At 46.5% G+C, this 25,857-nt stretch overlaps 1 protein-coding gene across 1 annotated transcript in view; it reads left to right on the top strand.

Moving 5' to 3' along the window:
• The window catches only part of SETD1B (SET domain containing 1B, histone lysine methyltransferase), a 993,120-nt gene that overhangs the window by 727,807 nt on the left and 239,456 nt on the right, over nt 1–25,857 (top strand). Inside the window, exon 13 of the mRNA XM_069619589.1 lies at nt 9,378–10,912. Coding sequence (XP_069475690.1) covers nt 9,378–10,912 — 1,535 coding nt within the window. The remainder of the gene's footprint in view (nt 1–9,377; nt 10,913–25,857) is intronic.

The following is a 25,857-nucleotide window of genomic DNA, read 5'->3' on the forward strand; positions in this document are numbered from 1 at the left end:
TTTTGGTGGCTCCCCGGATTCCTTTGTCTCCTACCTAAAGTGCTTCCTTGGAGCTCCCGTTTGCTAACAGATACTTTCCTCTCTGGACACATTGCCACTGGAATCCCGTTGCCAACCCGGACCAGAGGATTTCCTGATTTCCAGCAGTACAGGACTTATATCATTCTCCACAGCAAGCTCGACAGTTTTTTTTTTTTTTTTTTTTTTAGCAGCCTTCCAGGCTTTTTCCCCATTTCTGGCATTCTCTGGGACAGACGTCGCAGGGCTGCAGTCCACAGGCGGCCACTGTTGCTTCTACTCGAGGCAGGCACATTCCTCGCAAGAAAGAAAAGAACTACCTTTCCCGACAACGCTTGCTACAGGACTGCCCGGATTCAAGTACTTCAGGTGAGCAGGGAGCTCAAGGTAGTGGGTCTGGGGAGGACAAGCGGGATTTGGACAATGTAGTCCTTTGTCTATGTTAATGGCGGCTGTTTGGCATTATGTTTTAAGTCCTTCTTTAATGTCAGTAGCCCTTCAATCCTTATTCCTCTGCACCTCCTCCTTGTCCCAGTACTTCTATCATCATTGTCCCTTGGGTAGTCCATGTTCAACCTCGTCTCAGTGGTAGTGAAGTCTATGGGCCTGCATAGGTACATAGGTTGGTTAGGTATATGACTGGGGTTTCCAAAGTGGGGAGCTTTACAGGGTGTTGGGTACTATTCTGCGTCTCGCTTAGATGTTACTCCATGTTCCTAGAGGGAGAGTCTCTCCCCATGAGATCCTCCCTCTGAGTACCACCCTGGGACTATCTGGTAGCGGCCGGCCTCATCTCCCTGGCATGGGAAATGAGAGAAGTGACGACATTCATGGCATAAATCAGTTATTCAATCCATGTTCACAGGTGGGCACTCGTTGAGCCATACACATGCCTGCTGTGGATCTTGAGTCAGTTTCACTCCATCTTGCAAAAACATTTTCAGTGTTGCAGGTTTCAGGAGACTCGCCTTGATTTTGAGTTCTCCAGCAATCTGCTTAGCATCCCCAAAAGCTTTCCTTTTAGCAGCCACATCTTTGGGAAAGTCTGGGTATATCTGTATGGTATTACCACATATGTCAATGATCCTGAGCCTGCGGCCTTGTGTAGTATTGCTTCATTGACAGAGGGTTTTGTAATACAGACAATTTGCCAGTATCAACCCAGCAACACTTGCACTGTTAGGTCATTCACACTAGGTCATTCAAACTAATCTGACCATCTTTTGATTCAGGCACATCAAGGAGGGTGGAGATTGCTATTTCTGCATTTGATCTCTAAATTATAGCTTTTCAGTTGCAATTTGTTCATTTAATTCTACAATTCATTATAAGCTCCAACTTCCAGAGACCTAGCTTTGCTGGCTCCTCCTCCTTTGTCATATGCTTTTCCAGTGATGTGACCTTACCAGGTAAGTCAGTAAGTGCCGTCTTCATTTCATATACATCACAAGCAACTGCTTCAAAGAGTAAAGATGTCTGTTGAACTTGGTGCTTCCTCCTCACTTGTTCCAGGGTCAGAGGTTTGTTTGGATTTCTTGGAGGAGGGGGTTGTCTAGTGTGTCAATCCTCTTCTTATTAGACATTCTACCTCACAATATTATTTTGTTGTAGCAAAAAGTACCCGTACGCCGCACAGGTTCTGTAGACAGACATAACACTCATCCATTGTTGAAAATCAATTATCCTGTAGGTTGCTGTCCCGAGTTGCTTATCGCTTGATGTGCTTTGCACTCTGAAGTAAACTGCACTGAGAATGGGCACGTGTGGCTGGCAGACATGCCCCCGAGGCAGACGTGGAGGGGATGCAAGAGTTGGCATGCTGAAGCATACTGGGACCTTCTGTGCCCTCTCCCCACCTACCGCCTCACCCCTCAGCGGTGCGTTGAGGGCTAAATATCTCAAATGGTGCGTCATAGGGCTTTGAAATGTGGTTTTCAAGGTCCAGTTAGGACCTTGAGTTTTGTTTCTCGCACCCAGATGCTTGCAATGAGCTCTGTCTCCTTTTACAACCACCTTGATGTTCCCCCACTTCCAGGGAACCGTCTCATGTGTGCAGAGGCTGAAATCCGGGGAATGGTGTAATGTGTCCACATGTAATGTAGTCAGTGATTTCCGGAGGGCCCTAACAGGTAACTGTGCAAAATGTGGTGCAGATTGGTGGAACGGTGTGGAATTGTATGAGGAACATACAAACCCAAAAGCAAAATTCAGTTTGTACTCTAATGTAAAGGTCACAGGATCAGCCAGGGTGGTGACCAGGAGCTTCCTGATTCAGCTACTGCTGCTTCAGCTGACATTCCGCAGGTGAAACTTCATTGTCTATCCAATTAATTCATGCTCCATTTGATGTGAGTTGTGTTGTACTGTTATGATTACGGTGTCAAGCACTTTGGCATCAAGCGCTATAATAGCTAAAAAACAAAATAAGCCCTTCCCAAAAGAGAACACTGAAATAACAGGTAAGTAATTGCTTTTCAGTTCAGGCAGGCAAGTTCACATAGACCAAGAGGCACCAGTACTGCCAATAGGAGGCAGTTCCTGGAGTTTGTTGTAGGGAGGCCCTCATGAGTCATTGGAGAATGAAGATTATTACATCTGCTAGTTGCGTAGGGAGTCTTGATTCTATTAAAGACTAGGACACAAGCATTATGGTTCAACTTCTATTTATTTGCTCCTCAGCAGTTTCAACAAAAACATAAGAAAACACTGAAAAGAATCCTCTTCATCACTTTTCTTTTCTTATAAACTACAAATCCCAATATCGCTGTAGTCCTTTCCTGTTCAGTCCAGCTATGACGCCCTTCCTGTTCTTGGACTCCTCCTCTTCATTACGTGCTCTGAACTGCATCTCTCAAACTTTTTATAACAATGTCCAACCAACAGGGAGAACAAATCCAACTCTTCGCAGACTCAATGTAGATGCTTCACGCTATTCGGTTTCTTCCAGGCCTTGGTATCCACTGATCCTCGACTCTGTTATTTCTTCTGGGCTTCTGCTAAGGATCATTAAAACACGTCAGGGTGGAGTCCTCGTACTGTCGCATCCATAGTTAATCGCATACAGTGATGACAGTACATATGACACCTCCTAGTCTTTAATAGAATCAAGACTCCCTGTGCAACTAGCAGGTGTAATCTTCATTCTATGTCAAGACTGGAGGCGAGCATTATGCTTGTTCAAAGCTTTCCCGATACAGTCGTGGCCAAACATTCAATCGGCTTGAAATAAAACTCTTTGAAAGTGTTATCACTAGCCCAATCTGCTGCTTGCATAACATCCTGCAGAGACTCCCCTGCTGTAAACGCTCCGGACGCCATTGCAACCCTCACTGAATGTGCCCCCTACATTCCTACGTCAATTCCTGCTAGCTGCATCACCTCTCACCCACCTTGCTATGGTGGCTGTTGCTACTGCCTGAAAAGGTCTCCTGCGTGCAATCAACAGCTGTGTAGTACCGGCTGCCCTGTACTCTGCTGTCCTGTTCTCGTACTCCTTGATGCACCTCGCTACACACCAATTGAGATTGCTCGGGAAATGGGGATAGTGTACTGTAGTAGATTTCGTCTTGGTTCTTCTATTGAAAAGGTGACCCCTTCTAGACCGAAACATTTCCTGTTAATCTCAAGCGCCTTGACGTCCTCTACTCGCTTGCAAGATACCGGACATAAAAGCATCGCAAATTTACCGGACAGTTGCTTTAGAAACAGATATCTATCTGATGGCCAGCTCGCTAGCCGGCGCAGCACTACTGTAACGTCCCACACTTGATTATATCTCGGCTCCGGTGGTTCTTTATATTGTGCCCCTCTTATGAGCCTGGCTACTGCTGGATGTTACCCTGCTGAGACCCCTTCCATCAGTAGGTGGTCTGCTGAAATAGCTGACCTGTACACTCCTGTGGTACAAAACGCTTTCCTATCTTGCAATAGATGTGCTAGAAAATTCAATATAGCAACTATAGGGGCCAAAACGGGATGATAATCTCTCCCTCTACACCAGCTCAACCACTTGGCCCAAGCCGCATCGTAGCTCCTCCTAGTGGATGGAGCTCGAGATTCTGCGATGAGCTCTGCAGCTTGAGGTGAAATGATGGCAGCGCCCAGCGTCTTTGAATATTCTGCACGCTATTATCGGGAGAGTCCCTCTTATTCTCAGAGGATGAGACGACCCAGCTGGGTCCGTGAGAAGTCGTTCTCCATCTGGGAGGACTCGAGGGATGACCGTCGCCAGCTTCATCAGCGTTGGAATCCACACTTGACTTCCACAGAGGTGCTATCAAAATCAACTCTGCTTTCTCTCTCCGACACTTCGCTAGTGATCTGCTCAACATCACGAAGGGAGGAAATGTGTAATGCAATTCTCCTGTCCACCTCTGGAGAAATGCATCCGTGTCCTGGGCGCCTGGATCCAGCCTCCAGCTGAAGTAGCTGGGCGTCTGCGCGTTGAGGCGAGACGCGAACAGATCAGTGTGCACAGGACCCCACAGCTGATTCAGAAGCTGAAATACTTGCATGCTCAACTTCCAGTTGCTGGAGTCCGCCAGGTATCGTGAGTTCCAGTCAGCCACTACGTTCAGTGATCCTGGAAGGTATTCCGCTGTCACTGAGGTCCCTGATTGCAGGAAATCTGGATCTTTTTCTCCCTAGGTGGTTTATGTACCTGACTACTGATATATTGTCCATCTTGAGTCAATCTCCCTTTCGTGAATGCCTTGCTAGCAAAGGAGCCTGCCAGAAGCTCCAAACAGTTTATGTGCAGGAAGATCTTTCCTCTTCGCTCCATTTCCCTCTGGTCTCTAGAGATCCGCATCTCGCCCCCCAGCCTATTCAGCTGGCATCTGATTCTATCACTATGTCCGGCCGATCTCTGATAATGGCACGACCATTCCAGGCATCCATATTCTTCAACCACCATTTCAGTTATGTAATGGCCTCTCGATCTGGTGGTATTTCAGACCTTGTTGCAAGTGCTTGATCTTCAGTCTCTGAAGTGCACGATAGTGCAGGGGACCTGGGAATATAGCTTGAATTGATGCTGCTAGCATCCCTACTATCCTCCCTACTATCCTCGCTAGCACTCTGTTCGATATTGTCTGCTTACTAAAGCAGTCCCTGATCTCTCTCTTGATGTCTCTTATTTTTCGGGCTGGTAACTCTAGCTTTGCTTTCCTGGTATCTAGGACGAAACCTAGAAAGTCCAGTCTTTGCACCAGCGTGGTGTCTGATTTCTCCATGTTCCCTAGGAATCCTACAGACGACAGGAGGTCTTGTACACATGTCGTCTGGTATCCCAGTGTCTCTCAATACTCTGCTTGGAGCAGTAGGTCATCCAGTTATATAAACATCCTGATACCCTTCTCCCGGATCGCTGCTGCTCCTGGTCTCATGATCTTGGTGAAAGCCCAAGGCGCTGAGGCTAGCCCGAAGGGCATTGTCCTGAATTGCCATAGTTGCCTGTTCCAGCGGAAAGCCAGGAAGATCCTGAATACCTCTTCACTGGCACAGTCAGGAACGCGTCCATCAAATCTAATCTTGTTAGCCAGTCCCCTTCTCTTAAGGAGTCTCTGAGCTGGTGTATTCCTTCCATCTTGAAGTGGCGGGGTACAATCCAGCCGTTCAGCACATTTAGATTTATGACTGCTCGCGCTTTCTCTTTTCTGTGGACCAGGAACATATTGCTCACGAATCTGTGGGCTACACAGCGCAGTTTTCGGTCTACACTCTCTTGCTCTGCTTGTGCTAGGTGCGGCTGGTGTGGCCAGTATGTCTGTACGGGCTGCTGGATAAAGTCCAGCTGCAGACCTCTGACGGTTTGCTAAACCCAAGTATCACTAGAATGCGCATGCCATTTGTCCCAGAAAATCACTGTATCCCCCGCCCCCACCGGTGGGTATTTCGTGGCTCTCACCTGGGGTAAAGCTCTGGCCTTGGCCGGCTTCTCTTATTCTGTGACCTCTTGGGAATCGTCCTCTGGCCGGAAAGGAGTCCTGTTGCTTATTTTCCCAATACTGTGCTCTGGGATTCTGGGGTCTTCTTCCTCCTTGAAAACGACTGGCTGCTCGACCCCGATAGCGGCCGGTCCCGGCAAAAAGTCTGCCTGGGAAAATGTTCTGTATTGATGCTTGGGCTTTCTCCAGTGATGTGTAGGTGCCAACGAGCCTACCCATCTCCTTACTGAAGGTCTCCCTGAAAAAAGGAAACCCTGTGCTGCTTCCCCAGCTTTGTAGGAAGCTAGATCACTTAATTTAGGGTCGATTTTAAGTAGTAAACCTCTCCTCCTTTGAGGAGATGGTGCAGTTCGCGTTGCCCTCCGAGCCCAGCAAGCCAGGGCTTCGGGGTCGACTTCTTCTCCAGTATCCATGGCCCTCTCTGCTAGATCCATTATCTTAGCTAGTGGACCCGATGTATCTAGTAATGTTTCCTGGCAGCTCCTCCAGAACCTTTCTATCCCCTTTCACAGGTCCTTGCTGGTCTTCGAAATTAAGGTTAGCATCTTAGGGTCCAATTCTGGCGTCTCTGCCACTTTCCCTGAGAGGTCTGGCCGTGGGCATTCTGCCCGCAGGCGTTGCCTCACTTCCTTGTCCAGGGCCTTCCTTAGTCTCCGGGCCTTGTACTATGTTACTCTGGGAGAGGGCTGCCAATCAGAGGATTTGGGGTTCCTGATACTGTCAGGTTCAAACATATCCATGATCTCCTCTGGCTCTTCATCCAGATGTTTCTCCTTGCGGGCTTTCTTACCCCCGCTGGGTCCTGCCCACTCTTCCTCTGCTTCCTCTTCCTCCTCATGGAAAGATAGATCACCTTCTGCCGGCTTCTCTTCCGAGCCTGGGTCCTCCTTGCCCATATTTTCTTCCCATGGGAAGGGGGTCGTGAAGCCTGGCACTGTCGCCCTTTCCATGAAAGCTTATTTCAGCTTGGCAGAGGCGTTGACTGCCTCTGGGGTCTTTTCTTCTACCCCATAAGGTCGACACAGAGGGTCAGTAGAGGATTTCCTCTTGCGGGTCTGATTACTACCCTTCGGTCCTGTTTTCAAGGGTCCTGTGGGCGTGCTGTCTGTATCTCTGGTGCTCTCTCGGGCTGGCTTAGTATGGACTCTATGGTCTCCAGCCTTTCCTGGAAGAGTTTCACCCCCTGTACCACCACATCTATCAACAAGCTCCCCAGCACTTCTTTAAAACTGGCGGTGAGGTGTAGAGGCTGCTCCTCCTCGTTCTACTCGAATTCTGACATGATCTTGTGTGCTGTGTGCCTGGTACCTGAGTCTGTGTTTTTTTTCTTTTTGTGGCTAGCACCAGTACCTTTTTATGGAGTCTTTTGTGGCTGTATGCCTCACTGTCGGGCTATCTGAAGCCAATTCGTAATGAGGTGCCCCTCTCTGTGGCCCTCTACCGCTGCTCCTATACGCCGCTTCTCAGCTCTTCTGAGCTCACAGATCAACTGATCTGCTCAGCCTGCTGCGTGTGCTCTTGCAGCATAGGCTAAAGTAGCAGCCGAATGCTTTGCGTGCTACGGTCTTAATCCTTTATCTTTTTAATGACTGCCGGGCCAGGCATTCAAACTTCTCTGCCTTTGTTCGTCGCATAAAGGCTAATTACCGCGATGCGCTGTTCCAGCTCCTCCTCTCTGAAGGAGGGGGCCGGAGCGCTTCGCTTGCTCTTCGCTTGCTCTTCGCTTGCGCTTGATTCCGCCTCCACTAGGGTGGGGGCTGCGAAGTATCAAGGCTGCGAGGCCGGGCAGGCCCCTGGGCGTGCCGGTAATGCGGCACAGGGCTTGCCTGCCTCAGGGCCAAAAGCTACGCTAACTCACAAAGTTAAGATTCCTCCGTGGCAAACCGCTGGTCTGTATATATCTTACTTGCACTATTCTTGCGCTCTCGTCCCCCGGTCGCTGTCAGCTGTGACCTGTAAACTCTATAAACATTATTCTCTTATGTGCCACAATCAACCAACCATGTACAACATACAGAGAAGAGATAAAATAGTACTTAGAGCAGTAAAAGAAGAGGAGGAGTCCAGGAACAGGGAGGTGTCATAGCTGGAGTGAACAGGATAGGACTACAGAGACATTGGGATTTGTATTTTATAAGAAAAGAAAAGTGATGAAGAGGAACCTTTTCAGTGTTTTCTTATGTTTTTGTTGAAACTGCTGCGGAGCAAATAAATAGAAGTTGAAGCATAATGCTCGCCTCCAGTCTTACATAGAATGAAGAACAGGCTTGGGATGAATAAAGAATTGAAAAAAAAACTCTGCCAGCAGTGTCGGGAAAACCGGGTAAGCAGTTTTGCAGGATGCAGTTGGTGGTTTCCAATGGTGGCAGCTGGGCACGTTCAGTGACCACTGAGGGCTTCAGCAATGGCACACTGATTTAGAGGGCACCCCAGAACCTTGGAAAAAACTATTATTCAAGAGTTAGAGATTCACAGGTCAGTTTTGGCCAGATGTGCACACACAAGGAGGGCACACAGAGTAGCATGCTGTACTTTGCTAGAATCAAAGGCTTCCACAGGCCAGTGGATCCCATACAGCCACCTGTGTAAGGAGACCAACAGAGGTAAAAGGAAACATTTGTGCACCGTAACAGTGAATGACTTCTGATCCCTTATGGTAAATATTTAGATTTATATCCCCAGTGAGGGCTCATCAATAAATGTTGGGTAAACTCATTTACTCACCGCTAGAGGCATAGGATGTACCTTTCAGGCTTGTACTAACTGTGTGAGAGTCAGCCTCTCTATTTTCTGGGGATCAATTTAATGTCAGAAGACTGTCTTCCACTGGCCATGTTATTCATATGAGAGCAGGTAAACCTTCTAGTGAAATCAGTGACTAGCATAGCAAGCGGAGTGGATAAAAGGACTGGCTGTTCGGTCATCCAGTTTCGAGACTGATGTTAATCCCCTGCCAGCCAATGTGGCTGCTGAAAGCTATGGTTTAGACCATTTCTGCTTCTCGCGAAGACCATAGAAAATAAATCAGATTATCCCAGAAGGGTTGACCAATGTGAGTGTTTGTTTTGCTTTTCTTGTGGGAATACCAAACTGCTGTAATATACGATATTCTTGCATTTAAGAATGGTCTTGATGGTTTTTAGTATGTGGTTATTTACTGAAAAATATTTGTCGTGCAAGCTGCTTAAGTTATGATAGTTCCTTCATGCAGTTTCATCTTTTGCTTGTTCTTAATAAGCAAACAAAATGCAGAAATCTTTCAAAATGAAGTTGGATTATTTCTGCAGCACCACTAAAAAACAAATGGGACTTTGATCTTGCATTTGAGGTAGTTACAAGAACACAGTTCCAAACCGATTTTCATTTGTGCCTATAGTATGTTTTACTCATTTCTTTCCTATTATTTTATAGATGAGGACTCAGAAACGTATGTCGAGCTGGAGCTAGTACCAGTATTGGAGAATGATTACACAGCTGAGCTTACAGAAGGTGGTAAGGTGGAGTATCAAAATGCTGAAAACCTCTACCATCATACTCCAACCAGACCATTGGACATTGCTGTGTCTAATGAACACAGCTTTCTTATTAAATCGGATGACAGTGACCTGGAAGGACATGCCCAGTCAACATTACCATCCATCTCTGAAGAGGCGATTGATGATGTACCAAAGACTCCTGGTAGGGGAATAGCAGACCATTTGCATTCTGATGTTCTCCTCCCTCCAGTGTACATGGTTCCTCCATCTACACTTCCACTCCCAACAGTTCTTGTTAAAGAAGAGGAGCACTTGGCTGAGCCGGAAAAAGTCAATCAACAAATGTTATCTGTGACAAAGGCCTTGTTTGAGGAAGATCTTCCTAGAACTCCTGGGCGGGAAATTTTACTGGCCAAATTATCTCACTTTCTTGGGAAATCACAAAGTACTGAAACTGTTCCAGCCACACCAGGGAGTGATGCCCCTCTTACAGGAAATAGCTTAACTCTGAGTTCCCCTCACATTCCAGGAAGTCCTTTTTCATATCTGTCCCAGTCACCGGGGCTTAATAGTGGTATTCCAAGAACTCCAGGGCGAGATTTTAATTTTACTCCAACTTTCCCAGAGCCCAGCCCAACAGTTGCTTGTAGTTCATCCGCTAAGAAAGCCTCTGTTAACGAACTTGAAGAAAAAACGTTTAAAGAACCGATGATTACTTGTTTATCGGTCAATTTGGATGGTGTTCCTTCGCCCGTTCCATTTGCAAGTCCCCTGGGGACTGATCTCCAGAAAGATCTTGGATTAACACCAGAAGATTTGGAATCATCTGAAACATCAACGTTTTTACCAGAAGACAGAATAATTACTAGTGAGGACAGTGAGGCTGAAGTGAAAATTGAACTGTTTGCCACGGACATCCCACCTCCTTCACTGCCATCTGTCAAAAAGAATCTCGAACGGCCTAAATCTCCTCCTTCAGTTCCATCTTTTGGTGCTAAAATCCCTGTTCCACTATCTTTGACAGAAAGTGCAGTGAGCAAAGACTTGTTTGATTCAAAACACTCTAGTCTGGGTGGAATAACTGACCCTGAAGCAGTAACGCTAGACTTTAGGAATGAAAGCTACCCCGAAAAGGTACTTGCTGAAGCCCTGCCTGATAAGGTTCCATTTAAAGATATCAAAAATGAATTGAAAGCTGAGCATATGCTTAGCAAACTTAAGAGGCATTGGCCTAAAATGCATAAAAAGAGGCACGAGGAGATTAACAAAATTCCTTTATCTGACTTTTCTCAGTCGAAAGCACGTTTTAAGCCTCGCTCAGAATTTGAAGAGATGACTATTTTATACGATATTTGGAATGGAGGCATAGATGAGGAAGATATCAAGTTCCTGTGTGTTACTTATGACCGAATGTTGCAGCAAGATAATGGAATGGATTGGTTGAATGACACGCTTTGGGTCTACCACCCTCATATCCTTTTTTTAAATGTACCTCTGGTAGCATGCACAAAGTGGCCTATTTTGAAGTGTGATTTGTTGTTTGGGAAATGTAATGTGGGAGAAGCATTTTAGGTTGTCTTTATGCTGGGTTGGTTAATTTGCCTTCAGCTATGCTACATGGCTTGTTTACGGGTATGTTTTATTTTTACAGTGTGATATTCCTTTTCATGTGGCACACTTGCATTCTTAGGTTCATGTTTGAAATCGTTTTGAATATTTTATAGTGATTCATAGTGTTCTTTTTATTTTATTTTTTATTGGGACTATAAACCGAATATAGAAATCACAAATAATCATTGGTCAGTCAACTATGTTGTGGGAAACGGCAGCATGTGTGTTTTTGTCATTCAAATTATCCATTCATACCATGAGATTCAGGATCTGATCATTGCGACACATGCAAGATTCTTGAGAGAGTTTTGCATCCCTGAAAACCTTTTCAAATGAAGTCATTACAATACAGTATAAACAGACCTGTTGCACTGTGAAAACCAATTCACAGAGCTGCCACAGCTTAGTAGGCACCCTGTGGTTGTCTTCTAAGAAGTATCGAAAGTCACCAGAAATCCATGGTTCCCCACTCCAGAATGCACAGACAATAACCAATTCACCTTTAGGGGTATTTTGAGGCAGCTATATATGTAAAACCACAGAAACTTAAAACACCATCTAAGTCCTCAAATACTTGGCCAAATACCTGTTCTAACATTCTTCTTGGAACCCTATAATAAATTCATACCGTTGGGTCGTGGATTCTGAAATGTGTTGCAATGTCACATCGCTTTTCTCTATTTGTACTATTTGCTCTCCATTTCAACAAATTCAGATTAGTGCACTGGTTTCATTCGTCCAGACATTGACGAAAAACTCAATATAGTCAATCGGCAAACTACTTTAGTTTGGAAAAATAGTTATCATGTACAAAAGCAATTGGCTGTTATGCACGCCCACTCATTATTTTCTGTTTTGTTTGAAATTGTTTACAAAAGGTTAATATAGCCTTATAGGCTGTTGTTGGGCAGGTCATAAGTTGGAAAATGGTTATTATCACAAGCAATCATTATCTCTCCCCACGTCTATAAGGCGATTCTATTATCAAATGGTGGTAATAGCAATACAGCTTTTTGTGGTCAAGTAAAAACTTTACTTAAATAGTGAGTAAAAAAAGTAGACAAACTGTTTTTATTTTGTAGTATTTAAATGTAGTTTTATTTTTTAATATTTAAATAAGATTGTCTTCATATTTTAAGTATTTAAATTGCAAACCTGGTTATAATGGAGCAGGTTTAACATGAGCATGCATTAGGAGCCATGTTATGGTGAATGATTTCTCTATATGAAAGCGGAATCAATTTCCATCATTTATAGCTTTGTCTTTGTTTTGATGTTGCTGCAAAATACACTCCTCCCAGAGAGGAAGTCTTCTTGAAAATAATCTTGCCTAGAAATTGCATTGCTGTTTTCCTGCTTGCTTTTGATGTGAACATTTTCAGACTATAGTCAATACCGGTAGTTATTGACTGCACTCTGAATATTCTGATTGGCTAAGAGGTCAGTAATGTAATCCATGTGCTAGTAATGCTTCATTGCCCCTTTTCCAGAACATAAACTTGGTAATTTCACATGCATAGACCCAACATTTTTTGTTTCAAAGAGATTGTAGTTTCATCCACGAAATGGATCTATGAGCTCCTAAGCACAACGTTGTCAAGCTGTATGTGTGCTGATTCTGAAGCAATAGAAACGTTAACTAGACACTTGATGCAGGTCTCGGACTGAAGCGTGATGTATTTATCAGAGTAATGTTGCCAAGTGAATGTTTTGAAAAAGGAACAATGAAGCATCAATCTCCCCTCAAACAACTTTGAATAGTGTATTGCATTTGGATGTATGTGCATGGTTCCAAAATGGAAGGGTTCCATGTGATATAAACAAATGGGGGAAAAAAAATATATTTTCTTTTTTTATTTGGGGGGCAAACCCCAGTTTCAGTTTGCTTAAAATCCACCCCAACTGCCTCCCCACAAGATTTAACCCTTTACCCCACCCCCACGTATATAAAACCTGCTATTGTTTTATTTTCGTTTCATTAAAATTGTCATTAGTATTTTTCTTTCCGTTATTTTCACTGCTTACGAATGGAAGTAGTACCTTGTGTGAAGGCATCACGAAGTAAGACACAGACAACAGATTCAATTTTCTAAACAAAAGGTTTTATTTTTCTTAAATGTCAGGATGGGGTAAGGCCTAACTTGCACTATGCTAAGGTGGGATTTCTCGACTAAAGAAAACTAAGGATAGTCTGTGTCAGTAAGTTGAACTCAAAAGTCTGTATCCAAAACCTATACTTGCCCTAGTATCTTGGAGCGTTTAGCTCTGCGTTCCCTCAGCAGAAGCTACTTAGAGTACCTCTCGCTCTCTCAGTGGTGGGCGGCAATCGGGAGTCTTCAGTGCCCCAAAGCTCCTGCTGTGGACACTGGGCAGGGAGTACTGGAGGCTTCACGACTCTCTCACGACCAGCTTTGGCCCAGCAGCTCTCTCGCACTACTGCTCAGCACTACTTCCCTCCGGCTGGTTCCTCCCCATCCTGCTCCACTTCTGCATGCCGCGTCTTTCTCCAGGCTGTCTCTCTCCTAGCTTTCTCTCTAACTGCTGGGCGGTCACCCATTTTATACACCTGTGATTTGTTAAAGGATTTCAGGTGTAAGTCCTTCACTTCAATTGCCTGACCATGGTTAGGCTGATTAGCTGGACATGTCTGGCTATTACAATGGAACTCCTCCTAAGCCCTCTTCCTCGTCTCAGTACTAAAAAGTTGTGAATGAATGGAAGTGTACATAACTCTGTTTCTTAATCATTTTACTATTGATGTGATATTTCTCTGTATTAACAAAGGGCTGATGTGTGCTTATCGTGCCTAAATGAGGATGTGTCCTCCTAGTTTCTCCTCCTCGTCCCAGTATAACAATGGCATATCTGAGAGTCGTTTTGCAACAAAGGAAAGGGGGAAGGATTGACCATAATCTACAAAGGCTGCTTCGACTGAAGGTTCATTGTGGAAAGGCAATGAGGGATACCATGCCTCACCCAAGGACGGCCTCTTCCCACTCCCCAAGACTTCTCCACCCAGGTGATCCTACCTCGCATATCCACCCTCATGGTCAGGATCCAAGAGCAATGGCCTTTCCCTGGCCACCTGATCAGAGGATGTAGCAGGGGGGGGGGGAAGTGAGGACGGCCTCCGGTTCCTCACACTTGATAGAATAAATATTTCAAACAGATTGTGTGCTCCCACGTTTTCCTCATGTTTGATATTCAAGTCTGCTTGCAGCTGGATTCTGAATTTTTTTTTTCATAGGGTCAAACTTCGTGCAGCTTCGAATCTTGGTCCTCCCAGAGAGGTAGTCTTGTAGTGTCCTTCGTGACGTCGACGCTGATATATATTGGCACACGTGCTGACCGTTACCTCATTTCTGTTTTTTCCGCATTGCTGCGTGCTTCGGAGCTACTCACCTCAGCGATTGAAACTACGTTTTACTTTGAGAATGGCCTCCACACCAAAGACTGGCTTAAAGCGGTTTTGGACTGTGGGGCCAAGATGTTGATTACAGACCTGCACCGTGTTTGTCTGTGGTCCTTGGGATCGGGCCACAAGGTCGATGACTGGCTCGTGCCAGTCGACGACAGTTAAGGCCTTGCGGGAAAGGAAGGGGAAACTCGATGCAGGTAAACCCTCCCCCAAATCCCCGGCCCTTACCCCTTCGAAGAGGAAATCTTCCTCTGACTCGACCGATCTATAAAAAAACATTCAAGACATAAGCGTTTGAGGTCCAGTTCACTATGCTAGTCTTCCTATTCCCATACAAAGTGTAAGAAACGGCACCAAAGGTCATCATCATCGTCTTCACCTTCCTCTTCTGAAAGAGTTAGTTTCCCAAAGAAAATCTCGAATCCCCAGAGTTGAAAACTTTTGCTTAAAAATGTTAGATATTTTTAAGAAACGCGATCCTCGGAGTGTTCCTCTAAAGGAGTCTGAGAAAAGTGGCCATCCCTCTGCATCTATTGAGTCCGGCAGAGAGTTCCGTGTGTCCCCTTCACATGCGCCTAAGAGCCAGAGAAGAAAGGTCCCTCGACATAAATCGAAGGAATCTTCCTTGACGCACAAGAAAAACCTGGTGTATGTTACCTCGAAACATTCACTCACGGCATTGAAGCCTTCTTCGAAGGAATCGCAACATTTGTCACCTGAACCTTTGAGGCATATAATTCATAATGAGCCTTCAAAGCAACATAAGGTGTCAACGCATTGGTCGACAGTGTAGGATAAGCCATGGAAGCTTTCTTCGATCTCGATTGTAAAATCTATTCCTGAGCCTAAAATGTTCCAACCCATTCCAAGACCTGATTTCTTTAGGCAGATGGGTTCTATCTTTGAAGATGATGAGGAGGAAGAGGATCAGCCCCCTTTTGGGCTTGAGTATGGAACTCCAAATGTTTCAGAGGAATTAATTTCAGATGAGTCCAAGATGCAGAATCTTGTGGAAACATTAAAAGAAACCAGTAGTTGGGAAACCTCACCAGAAACAGAATTTGGAAATGCTGAGATATCTGGTTATACTGATCCTTCTTACAGGATGGTTATTGGAAAAGTAGCTGAATATCTGTGATGGTCCAGACGTGCAGCCACTGTGGAAACTGATGACCACACTGACATCTTAGACAGTGGGCCAATTAGAATTAGTATTACCATTCCATGCAGTCCTGAGAATAAGGGTAATAGAAATCTGGTTGAAACCAAATTCTATTCTGTCTGTTAATAAGTTATTAACAAAAAAATATGACTGCTCCTGTAGATCCTCAGTTTCTGAACAGGCACCCAACACTTGAAAGCTTAGTGGTTCAAGCAGCAACGGCATGCATTCAAAGGCTGCAGCCTATCCTTCTGCTCCAGCAGATAAGGAAGATAGAAGGATTGACTCTGGCTCTTTCTGCGAAAGCTCAAATCCGACTGCCCCGCACCAGTCGCTCTTATCCAGGAACCAAGGAACGGTTCTGCACCACAACCCAACCTCTCTCAATCTGACGGTCTGGCTCCTGTGTTCCTAGAATTTGGGACACTTTCCCTCCCACAGGCTTGCCAGGAGGTGCTGGCTAAGGCAAGAGCTCCAGCCACTCTGAATTGCTACAAGAGCAAGTTGGAGTCGTGTTTGGCACACTCCTCCATTAGAGTGCACCTGGTCGCAATCTCCAGAGACTGCCGGTCCTCGGTAGGGTCTTCCCTCTGGTCTCATCAGCTAGTGAAATAATTCCTACGAGGACTGTTTTGTTAATTCCCTGCAGTCTGCTGCCCGGCACCAGCCTGTGAACTCAACATAATGCTCACAAGGCTTATGAGTCCCCCTTCTGAGCCCATGCACCAGGCGTCCATCAAGCACCTGTCGTGGAAGACTGCGTTTCTGGTGGCAATTACTTCGGTGAGATGAGTTGGGGAAATACAGGCATTTTCTTCAAAACCACCTTATTTGACGTTCAACAAGGCTGTATTGCGAACTAATCCAAAGCTCATACCTAAGGTACCGTCATTCTTCCACCTTAACTAGCAGGTGGTGGTGCCAGTGTTCTTTGCCTCTCCTGCATCTCCGGTGGAGCGCACCCTGCGCATGCTGGATGTGGTGCGTGCCCTCCTGTACTACGTGGCCCGCACAAAGATGTTCCGTTTAACGGGTCGCATTTCGACCTACGGGACCCGGCAAGGCTGTCTCCAAATCTTCGATTGCTAGATAGATTGCGGCCTGCATCTCATTCTGCCACCAGCAGGCGGGCAGACAGCTTCTGGGCAGACCCCAGGCACATTCCACTAGAGCGATAGCCGCGACCACTGCATTTCTCTCTGGGATCCCGCAGCCACACATCTGCCACGCAGTCACCTGGAGATCGGTACACACATTCACCAGATTCTACTGTGTTCACAGGGATTCCGCAGAGGAGTCTAGAGTCGGCCAGGCAGTTCTATGAAACCTGTTTGCATAAGGTTGGTAAGTCTCCTGTGGTAAGTGATATCGGGAGCTCCTCCACCCTTGTGTATTGGGTATTTTTACTGCTTTGTAATCTATTCACAGCAAGCTCCAATGCTTGGGAAGGAACACATTACTTACCTGTAACTCCTGTTCTCCAGCAATGATATTTCGAAGGGCTTGTGTCCTCCGACGTATTCCTTATCTTGATAGATTACATCCCAGCTTGCTGGCCTCGGAAATGTTTTCAGTAGAGGGTGCTGCGCGTCGACGTCCCTCGAGCTGGTGTCCCTCGACAGCCTCCGTCTAAGCACCGACGTCATCGTGCATATAAATAGACTCGCGCAGCGACCGTTGCTCAGTTCAGTTTTTCTGCGCTTCATGGTCCTCGGAATTGTGTTGCTCAGTTCTTTCTTCAAGAAGGCTCATCTTATTCTTCGAAGATATCGTCTTTATTCAATGGCTACCTCATCCGAACCGTCGACCCCACGGTCCGGCTTCAAAAAATGTTGTGATTGTGGGAAGTAAATGTCATTAACATGAGTTAACAAGAAACTATCTGCCAAATACAGGGTATCTGCTTCAGATCCTGAATACTTGAGCAAACATCCAACTCCAGAGAGTTTGGTTGTACAAGCAGCAACTTCATCAAATAGTAGATCTGCATACCCTACTATTCCACAGGACAGGGATGATAAAAGGTTTGATGCTATGTCAAAGAACGTCTTTTCGGCATTTAGCATGGCGCTTAAATCTATTTACGCCACTTGCATGCTTGCAAGATTCAGCCATACACTTTGGGAGTGTGCTTCATCTGCGGCTGACTGTCTCCCAAAAGGAGAGGAAAGGGAAGCATTTTTAAACATCATTAAAGATGGGAAAGATGCAATGTGCGAGTCCCTTCAAATGGGCATTGATTCTGCTGACAGTATCAGCAGGGCCATGGCGGCAAGTACCACAATACGCAGATTTGCGTGGTTGCAAAGTCTGATTTTGCTCCAGATGTACTAGCCAGACTTTTGAACATGCCCTTTGACGCACTTCTTTATTTGTTAAGAAGGCTGATGACAGCCTGGAGAAGTTACAAGCATCCAAGGCAGCAGCAAAATCTCTTGGGGCTGCAATCCGACAGACTCCGAATCGCCCCTCAGGAACATCCTGGAGGGGTAGGTCCTTTCGCTTTTACTCAGCATTCGGAAAAGGCAGAGGACAGCCAGCTCAAAGGGGCCAGAAACGATTCACCCGTGGTAGACGGGTTAAAGGTACAAAAACCGCAGCAGCAGGTGCCACGTTACCCTCGACATCTGCGTCAGCCGCTTCTAAACCCCTCTGAGGTCCCTCCTCACAAGACACCAGTAGGGGGCAGGTTAACTCAACATCTGGTGGAATGACAGGCTATTACGTCAGATGCTTGGGCATTGGAGACATTTGCCCAAGGTTACTGCCTGCCTTTTCTACACACCCCTCAGTCATCCACCGGGGAACAACTCTTTGAAGTTTCCGGAATCGCTCCTTATGCAGGAGATTCTAGACCTGCTAGAGAAAGGTGCTATAGAACCGGTACCTGCAGCGGAGAGGAACAAGGGTTGGTATTCCCCCTACTTCCTAGTACCGAAGATGGTAACTCTCTCTCAGATCCTTCAGGCCCTCCAGCTTCAGGACTGGTTGGTATCTCTAGACCTTCAGGATTCTTATTTCCATGTGCCAATCCATCTCAAACACAGGAAATACCTGAGCTTCGCAATTGGCAACTCTCACTATCAATTTCGAGTTCTGCCATTTGGGCTGACCTCCGCCCGAGGGTCTTCACCAAGCTAATGTCGGTAGTTGGCTGCAAGTTTAAGGAGGGAAGGGATCCACGGCTACCCCTACCTGGACAATTGGTTGATCAGAGCAGTATCTTCAGAACAAGCTCAGATCCAGCTAGATTATGTCTGCAACTTCCTTCACAAACTGGGCTTCTCCTTGAACTTAATGAAGTCACATATGATACCATCACAGAGACTCCAGTTCATTGGAGCGGTCCTGGACACTTTCCTGGGGAAAGCTCTGGTTTTGGGCAATTCAAGAAGGAATCTCTCTATCGGCAGTTCATTTAGCCGGAGAGAAGAACTTGACAGCAGACGCTCTGAGCAAGCAGAGCAGGGAGCTAGCTCAGGAAGTCCTTCAAGAGATCTTCGCCCTTTGGGGAACCCCTCAAGTGGATCTGTTTGCCACCAGTATCAACAGGAAGTGTGATCAGTTTTGTTCAAGGGAATTTCCCCCGAGAGGAGCTTCCACTTCTATACGCGTTTCCTCCAGTCCCTGTCATTCTTCAGATGATCAGGAGGTTGAGAAGATTCCGGAAGACTATGATCCTAATTGCCCTGGACTGGGCCAGGAGAACGTGGTACCCGGACCTTCTGGACATGTCCATCTGCCCTCCGATTCGTCTTCCGCAAAGATAGGATCTTCTCTCGCAGAAGGGAGGTCAGGTTCTCCATCCAGACAGCAGAACCCTCAACGTTCACGCTTGGTTTCTGAAAGGTTGAGATACAAGGATTGGGACCTCCCAGATGACGTCATGGAGGTGTTGCTTTCGGCTAAAAGGCCAGCAACAAAGACTTTATACCGCTGCCGTTGGAACAGATTTTGCAGCTGGTGTAGAGAAAAGAATATCGAACCCTTTTCATGTGGTACACCAATGGTTTTATCTTTTTTGCTCTATTTGGCAAATTCAGGTCTTCAAGTTGGTACGATCAAGGGCTACCTCGCAGCGCTGTCAATCTTTACGCACACTGCAGAGGAGCCATCATATTTCAAACTACCCCTAGTAATTCAATTTCTGAAGGAGTTAACTAATGTCTATCCCCCAAACCATTCCAAGTTCCCTTGTGGGACTTAAATCTAGTCCTACATTTTCTGATGGGTACTCCTTTTGAACCACTCCATTCTTGTTCATTAAGATTTCTCACCCTTAAAACAGTTTACTAGTGGCTCTAACATCTGCCAGAAGAGTGAGTGAATTACAAGCTCTATCTTGCAAACCTCCTCATACAATTTTTCACAAAGACAAAGTTGTTTTACAAGTGAAGCCTAATTTCCTCCCAAAGGTGGTCTCTGAATTCCACATCACTCAGAAGATAACCTTACCTTCATTCTATCATCCTCCCATCCAGGGAAAGCGGAAGAGAGGCTACATAGGCTGGATCCAAAGCGTGCCTTGAGTTTTTATATCAGCAGACTTGCGAGGATAAGGCAAGCAGACCAACTGTTTATAGGTTATGCAGGACACAAATTAGGATTGCCAGTCACAGAACAGACCATTTCAAGATGGATTATTTTAGCCATTCTAGAATGTTACAAATAGGCAGAGAAAGGGCCCCTTCAACATCTTAGGGCTCATTCAACCAGGGGTATTGCAGCCTCTTCGGCTCTCCAAAGAGGGGTACCGATACAGGACATGTGTGGCTGCCACATGGTCGCCCGCACATACCTTTACAAAATTCTACAATCTGGATTCCTCCTCTAGCTAGGAGGCGAGATTTGACAAAGCTGTGTTACATTCTGTTCATTCTTAAAGGGAAATATTCCAATTTTACTCCCACCTCCTCTTTCACACCACTGCTAATGGGAGTCTATCAAGATGAGGAATAGGTCGGCGGACACAATCCCTTTGAAGAACAAGTTACTTCTTACCTTGTAACGTTCTTTCGATGGGATGTTCCTCCGACGTATTCCTTATTACCCCTCCCATCCATCCCCGCAATAAAACTTCCCTTGTAGTTGCAGTTTACGCTCATTCAAGGTCAATAACCAATTCATGCACTGCTATTTTCAAGCTTCAAAATGGAACTGAGCAACGCTCGCTGCGCCACGTCTATTTATACGCACAATGACATCAGCGCCGAGACGAAGGCTGTCGAGGGGCACCAGCTCGAGGGACATCGACGCGCAGCGCCCTCTACTGAAAAAATTTCCGAGGCCAGCAAGCTGGGATGTAATCTATCAAGATAAGGAATACGTCGGAGGAACATCCCATCGAAAGAACGTTACAAGGTAAGAAGTAACTTGTTCATTTAATAAATTCTCATGCGATCCTCCCTCCGACCGCTCATGGCTCGTCGTTTGGCTCTTACTGCCACTCATGTGCGCTTGCCAAATATGAAGATGGCCAACAGGGGAGGAGCTAAGGGAATGTTTCCTATTGGCTAAGGCCAATTTGAACCAAAACGACAACTATATAGCACTAAAGTGACTGAAATTTCAGTTTAATTGAAACTGCTCTGGTTTAGAGAATTCCCAGCCTGATGACGGGGAATATTCACAGGATGTGAATCTATGAAAGATACCAATGCGGGGGAACAGCAGTTACAGTAGAGTAACTTGTTCATCCTCATGCCAAGCCAAGACAAACAATTTCTAGGATCATTCTTGACAAAAACGGTGCAATATCTTGTTGCTTTCGAGAATGAGTACAAAGATTATTAATCCAGCTCCCTTTGTACAAAGTCAATGAATGCTTATGAAACCGCTCCGAATGATGACGTCATGCATATTTTTCATTACTTTTCCACAGCTTAACATGCACCCATTACAGCAATGGCTTGCTAGCTAACGGTCAAAGGTTTGTGGTGGATGGGATCTAGTGGTGGTGTTGCAAAAGATGCTAAATGCGCTACATTGATGGGCAAAGACAAACATGGCAGTCCTTTTGCCAACCAGCCAGTGCAAATTACCTTTACAATAGACACATTCCAAGCCATTACAGGGGTGCATTGTTGAGAGCTCAAAGCACATGGCAAAAATACAGAACAGCAAGCTTTACAATAAATGTGCTGGACCTACTAACAATAAATAATGGCCGTGTGCACATACCAATCACTTTTTTCGAACAAAAGCATGCTTATCAAAACAGACAACACCACAGCCATATTTAATATAAACAAGGCAGCACACTCTTAAAAGTTCTCCTCAAACAGCATATCTGGTGCTTATGCATCAGCAACAGAACCATATTAATTCAGAGGGAGTATGAACCAGGAGCACCTAATTGTCTTGCAGACAAATTAAGCAGGGTTCTATTCCAAGAGCATAAATGGGAGCTCAGCACAAGCATTCTCGAACATATTTTTACTGCCTGAAGCCCCTCATCAGCGGACCTTTTTCCACAGCACTCAATGCAAAATGCCCAGCCTTTACCTCCAGGTACCGGCAACAGGGTTCACTAGGGAACGCACTATGGATGAACTGGCCAGGTTATTTGCATAGGCTTTTTGATAAATGATTTTTATTCCAACATCTAGTTCAGAAAACATTCAAGCAGCGTCTTACTCTAATTCTCATTGCACCAATGCGCACAAGACAGCAGTGGTTCCCTCACCTCCTTAGCATATCGGTGTATTCAGCAATGAAGCTCACTCAGTTCACAACTTGCTAACACAGCAGCATCAGCAGATAACATACCCAAGTGATCATGCTTCTTTTCTTCTCCTGCTGTCCCTTCTTTCACCTCTCTGGCTCCTCTGCCACCTCTACTTCTTCTCCGGCCACCCTGATGCCTCCTTCCTCTGCCATTCCTCTGCCACCCACTTCCTCCGCTACCTTGCCCTCTCCCCCTTCTGCCTTGGCTACTTTGCCCTCTCCTCCTTCCTCCTCTTCCCATCCTCAGGAATCTTCAACACTTCTGCAGGGCGTACCTCTGACCTGTACCCCTCTAAGGAAGTTCTTCAAAGAGGGTACCTGCTCCACATTGCTACTCTCAACTCTCCTTCATGATGGCTACACGATCCTCTCTGTGCTTAGAACCAACCATCCCGCTGGGTTGTAGCCTTGATCTTTACAGAATGGAGCACTGCTTCTATCATTCCTATGCAGGACTACTCCTTTGAATGCCTGGTCTGCAGGCTCTTTCTCCTGGCCTTTCTCTCACTGTAGCCACCATCTGCTGGCTGCCCGGCCAGGTTGCCTCCTTCCGCTCTGAGTGGGCAGACATCTCCTCTTACCTCCTCGCGTCTACCTCTCAACTTCTCCTCAGAGACCTTAACATCCACTTGGCTGTTTCTTGTCCTTCTGCAGGACTCTTTCTCAACCTTTGCAATTCTCTCTCTATTCTTCCCTCTGGCCGACTCAGTCTGCAGGGCACACCCTGGATGTTCTGATCTCCTCAGACCTCCACCTCTCACCACTCCTCTCCCCTGGAGTGATCACTTTCTCCTCTCCTCCCATCTTTTCCTCTACCCCTCAGGCCAAGCCGACACCAGCACTGCCACCTACCTTCTTGGTCCTCCGACCCATGATGCGTATCTCAGTGGAGGCTTTTGACGCTACTTTCTCTTCTTCTGCATTTTGGCTGACTCACACCCTGACACAGCCCTTTCCAAACTTCATCTTTCTATCTCTGAAACTCTTGATGTACTTTCCTCTGTCAAGTACAGGGTAGCGGAGAGGAAGTGGAGGGCAACAGACGCACCCTCTGACAAACTGGCCTGTTGCCTGCTCCAAGGGCAGTACAGACTCTGTCCTCACCAAGAAGAGAAAACATATCCAAGCCCGCGTCTCTGCGGCATCTAACAACTCGGCCGAACTCTGCAAAATCTGCAAGGAGCTGGCCAATCCTGCTGATCTCTTTACCTATCTTGTTCCTTCCCTGGCCCTCTGTACGGCCTTGGCTTCTCATTTCATCACTAAAACTCAGGACATCCTGTCCACCCTCTCTTCCTCTTCTTTTTCCTCCTCTTCTTCCTCCTCCGCTCCTGGCCTTCATATGGCCGTCTCTCCTCCTCCCTTCTCTTCCTTTCCCTTGTTCACCCCTGACAACGTTTCTGGACAAGTCCGATCTATGAAAGTCTCGTTAAAACAGGTTCTTCCCTGTTCTTCCAGAACCATGAAGGACCACATTGACACCCTTGCTACAGCCTTGGCCGATTTCTGCAATCGCTCTTTTGCCACTGGAACCTTCCCCTCCCCCTGAAGATCGAGGAGAATGAGGACAGAAGCACTCCCTGGTGCACCCTCTTCTGAAGAAACCCTCTGCCGACCCTTCCTGCCTGGCTAACTATCACCCAATCTCCATCACTCCTTTCCTGGGCAAACTCCTGGAAAAGCTGGTCATCTCCCAGCTTAATCTTCACACTGAATCTGTTGGTTGTCTCCATGACCATCAGTCTGGCTTCAGAGCTGCCAGAAGCACGGAAACTGCTCTCCTGAACATCCGTGAAGACCTGCTCTCCAACCTTGACTCCAACATACCTTGTGTCCTCATATTACTTGATCTCTCTTCTGCCTTCGACACTGTCATTCATGCCATCCTGTTCAACCGTCTCAGTGATATCCTGGGTATCCCCGATCAGGCCCTGTCTTGGCTGACTTCTTTCCTCTCTGATTCGACCTCCCAGGTCGAACTTGGGTCCTTCCTCTCCTCTATCTCTACCTGTGGTGTTCCCCAGGGGTCTACCCTCTCTCCCTGGATGTTCAACCAATACCTGGCACTTCTTTCCCCCTGCATTGCCGCTCTCTGCCCCAACTTTCAGTGCTAAGCGGATGATACTCAACTCATTTTGAGGCTCCCTTCCGTCACTACTTCTTCTCTCATCTTCTCTGACTGTCTGCTATCCAGGAGTGGTGTGCCGCCAATGATCTCTGCCTTAATGCCAGTAAGATCGAGATTCTCCTCATCGGCACACCTGTTGCCTCCTTTCCTGTCACTCTTGACCCTCTTCCTGCTCCCACCTGTGAGGCTAAAAACCTCAGGGTCATCTTCGACACTACACTCTCCTTCTCTCCTCACATCTCTGACGTCTCTAAGAAGTCACACTACCAGCTGCACCTCCTCCTTCCTTTCCTCTCCTTCCCCCAGAAGCTGTCTCCAGAGCTCTGGTTCTCTCTAGGTTGAACTACTGCAACAGCCTCTTTCTAAATCTGCTTGCCTCTACTCTCCGCCCTCTGCAACCTATTTAAAACAGGACTGTCCTTGGCCACAGGCCCAGGGATCATATCTCTAAAGACTGAAATCTCTGCACTGGCTTCCAGTGGCGGGAGGATTAAAAGATTCAAAACCCTCTGCATTGTCCACAAGGCCTTCTGAGGACTGGGGCCTCAATACCTTCAACTCTCTTCCTAAATATCTTCCTTCTCAAGCTCTTCGCTCATCCGCCTCCAACTCCCTCAGGGTCAGTCGCTTCTCCAAGCAGCGAGTTGGTGGTAGATCCCTTTCATCTGCTGGGGCCTAACTCTGGTAAAGCCTCTCTGAAACTTGAGGAGAACCATCTATGGTTCCGGAAGCATCTCAAGACCTTCCTCTTTGCTTCTGCTTTCTCTCCTCCTCTCCCCTGATCTCCTGGCTGAAACTGAAACTGCACTGGTTACCTGGCTACCATCTGTTCTCCGGCCCAGGTCCCCTCCCAGCCATTTGCACACCTGCACTGCACCCATGGCAAGCCTTGCACTCTGTGACTGTTTCTGTATCCATACAGCCCCTACCAGCACTTGACATCTTGATGTCTGCCCTTACCACCAGCTGGCTGCACTTTTTATTTATGGTCTTTATTTATTTTACGGTTATCCTATGTACTACACTGCTCCCTCCCGCTCGCACTGTTCCCCTTCCCCCTCCCCTGCATTTGCGCGATCTCAATGTCACCTGGCGTAGTAAGATTGTTGTCTCCGTCTTCCCTCTGTCCCCCATCCCTTGCTTCGACGTGCCTTGAAACACTTGTGTATAGGCGCGTTATAAATGCTATACCATATCAAGGAAGGTTAGAATCAAGATTACAGTGCAGATCTTCACGGATGTTCAGGAGATCAGTTTCCGTGCCTCTGGCCGCTCTGTAGCCAGACCAATGGTCATGGAGACGATTAACGGATTCAGTGTGAAGGTTAAGCTGGTAGATGGCCAGCTTTTGCTCAGGAAAGGAGTGATGG

The sequence above is a fragment of the Ambystoma mexicanum genome, chromosome 10, assembly GCF_040938575.1.
Source record: "Ambystoma mexicanum isolate Mex_15411 chromosome 10, UKY_AmexF1_1, whole genome shotgun sequence".
NCBI lineage: Eukaryota > Metazoa > Chordata > Amphibia > Caudata > Ambystomatidae > Ambystoma > Ambystoma mexicanum.